This window comes from Apaloderma vittatum, unplaced genomic scaffold (assembly GCF_000703405.1).
Source record: "Apaloderma vittatum isolate BGI_N311 unplaced genomic scaffold, ASM70340v1 scaffold4829, whole genome shotgun sequence".
Lineage (NCBI taxonomy): Eukaryota > Metazoa > Chordata > Aves > Trogoniformes > Trogonidae > Apaloderma > Apaloderma vittatum.
In genome coordinates this window covers 15,892-17,637 of record NW_009735648.1, presented here as the reverse complement: position 1 = coordinate 17,637, position 1,746 = coordinate 15,892, and the positions used below count along the sequence as shown (strand labels likewise).

The following is a 1,746-nucleotide window of genomic DNA, read 5'->3' as shown; positions in this document are numbered from 1 at the left end:
CAGAATCACAGAATGTTGGGGGTTGGAAGGGACGTCAAAAGGTCACCCAGGGCAGCCCCACAGGAACGTGTCCAGGCGGTTTGAAAAGTCTCCAGAGCAGGAGCCTCCACACCCTCTCTGGGCAGCCTGGGCCAGGGCTCCGGCACCCGCACAGGGAAGGAGTTTTTTCTAGTGCTTTTGTGGAACCTCCTGTGCTTCAGCTTGTACCCATTGCCCCTTGTCCTGTCACTGGACATCACTGAAAAGAGCCTGGCTCCGTCCTCCTGACACTCCCCCTTGACATATTTATAACCATGAGTGAGGTCACCCCTCAGGCTCCTCTTCTCCAGCTGCAGAGCCCCAGCTCCTTCAGCCTTTCCTCCCCAGGGAGATGTTCCATCCCTCCATCATCCCTGGGGCTGCGCTGGGCTCTCTCCAGCAGTTCCCTGCCCCTCTGGAGCTGAGCGGCACTGGCCCCCTTCCCTGAGGAGATGGCACCACCAAGCCCTGCTTTGCTCTAAGAAAAGCTGCGCTCACCCGGTCTTCCTCTTCTCTGACGTCTGGCATGGTGCTGATGCAGAGGCTGACTGCGGTGATGGCCACAAAAGAGATGGAAATGCAAGCAAAGATCTTTCCCGGGATCCCCGAGTGGGGGTTTTCCACCATATCCCTGAGCTTTCGCATGCACAGACTTAGTCGGCTTCTGTCCTGGAAGGCACATTGCGTGGGTTCACTAAACACCATCTCCCCTTCGTACAGCTTGGCCTCAGCTGCCTCCTCCTCCCTCTGCCGCAACCTTTTTTTGCAGCACCTCTCCAGGTGGTCCTCTTCTATCCCCCAGTACACAAGCTCCTCCTGAAAAGAAAGAGCGCACATCTCCCTGAGAAGCCTCAGCTTCCCGGCTGTCAGGAAAGTCATGATGGTCCTGAAGGCACTAGGGTTACGGTCAAAGAAAAATTCGTTGCAGCTAACGTCGTAGTCGTCGCAGACGTTCATGATCTCGTCGTAATTGCTGCACGATCTCAGCTTCCCAAGCCTGGTCAAGGGGCAGTTCTCCAAGGTGGTCCATGGAACTTTGTATTTAATACCGCCGACGTTGATGATCACAAACCTGGTCCGGTCATCCAGGCGGGCTAAGCAGCACAGGTCTTCCCCAGGGCGCAGAAGCTTGGCCTTCTTGTAGAAGAATCCTTTCTTGGTTTGCACTTCACACAGGTTTTCCAAGTTATTGAAGGAGTAGGAGCTGAACTCCGGATCCGCGTTCCCGGTGAGCAACGCCATCTTGGGATACTTCTGTTGAGTCCATAGGGAGAGCGAGGCTACTCAAACGTGTGCATCTGGAGCTTGGCTGGAGAGTCAACCTGCAAAACAGAATTTTAAAATTACAATGAAATTAGGGCGTCGCTAGACATAAACCAATCCCATCCTCTCAATCCCAAGAAACCTTTCTCAATGATGCCCTTTTCTACCCTATTATTTTAGGACAACCTTTGCTTGATGGCTGCTTGGGGAAAGAACTTAAGTTCCAATATCGTTAGAAGCCATGTTGATACTTCTGGAGGGTTTAGTCAGTGAATGAAGGGAAAAAACCAACGGTGTAGTATCATTTTGAGGAATTTCTTTTCTAGAGGTTCAATCTATATCCTGGAAGGCAATGGATACTGAAAGGGAAAATGTCTCTTTTCGATAAAGGGCAAATTTACATTTTAGCAACTTAATAAAGAAACCTAGTCACAAATGATTTTTTAAATTTTTATTTTATTTTAT

At 50.6% G+C, this 1,746-nt stretch overlaps 1 protein-coding gene across 1 annotated transcript; it reads right to left on the bottom strand.

Moving 5' to 3' along the window:
• Window positions 1-516: 516 nt before the first annotated feature.
• On the bottom strand, window positions 517-1,330 carry LOC104279375 (potassium voltage-gated channel subfamily G member 2; the record flags this gene model as incomplete). The annotated part of the gene is made up of 1 exon (XM_009876643.1): window positions 517-1,330. A coding segment is annotated over exon 1 (744 nt), but the record flags the coding sequence as incomplete, so codon positions are not given.
• Between the last annotated feature and the right edge of the window lie 416 nt (window positions 1,331-1,746).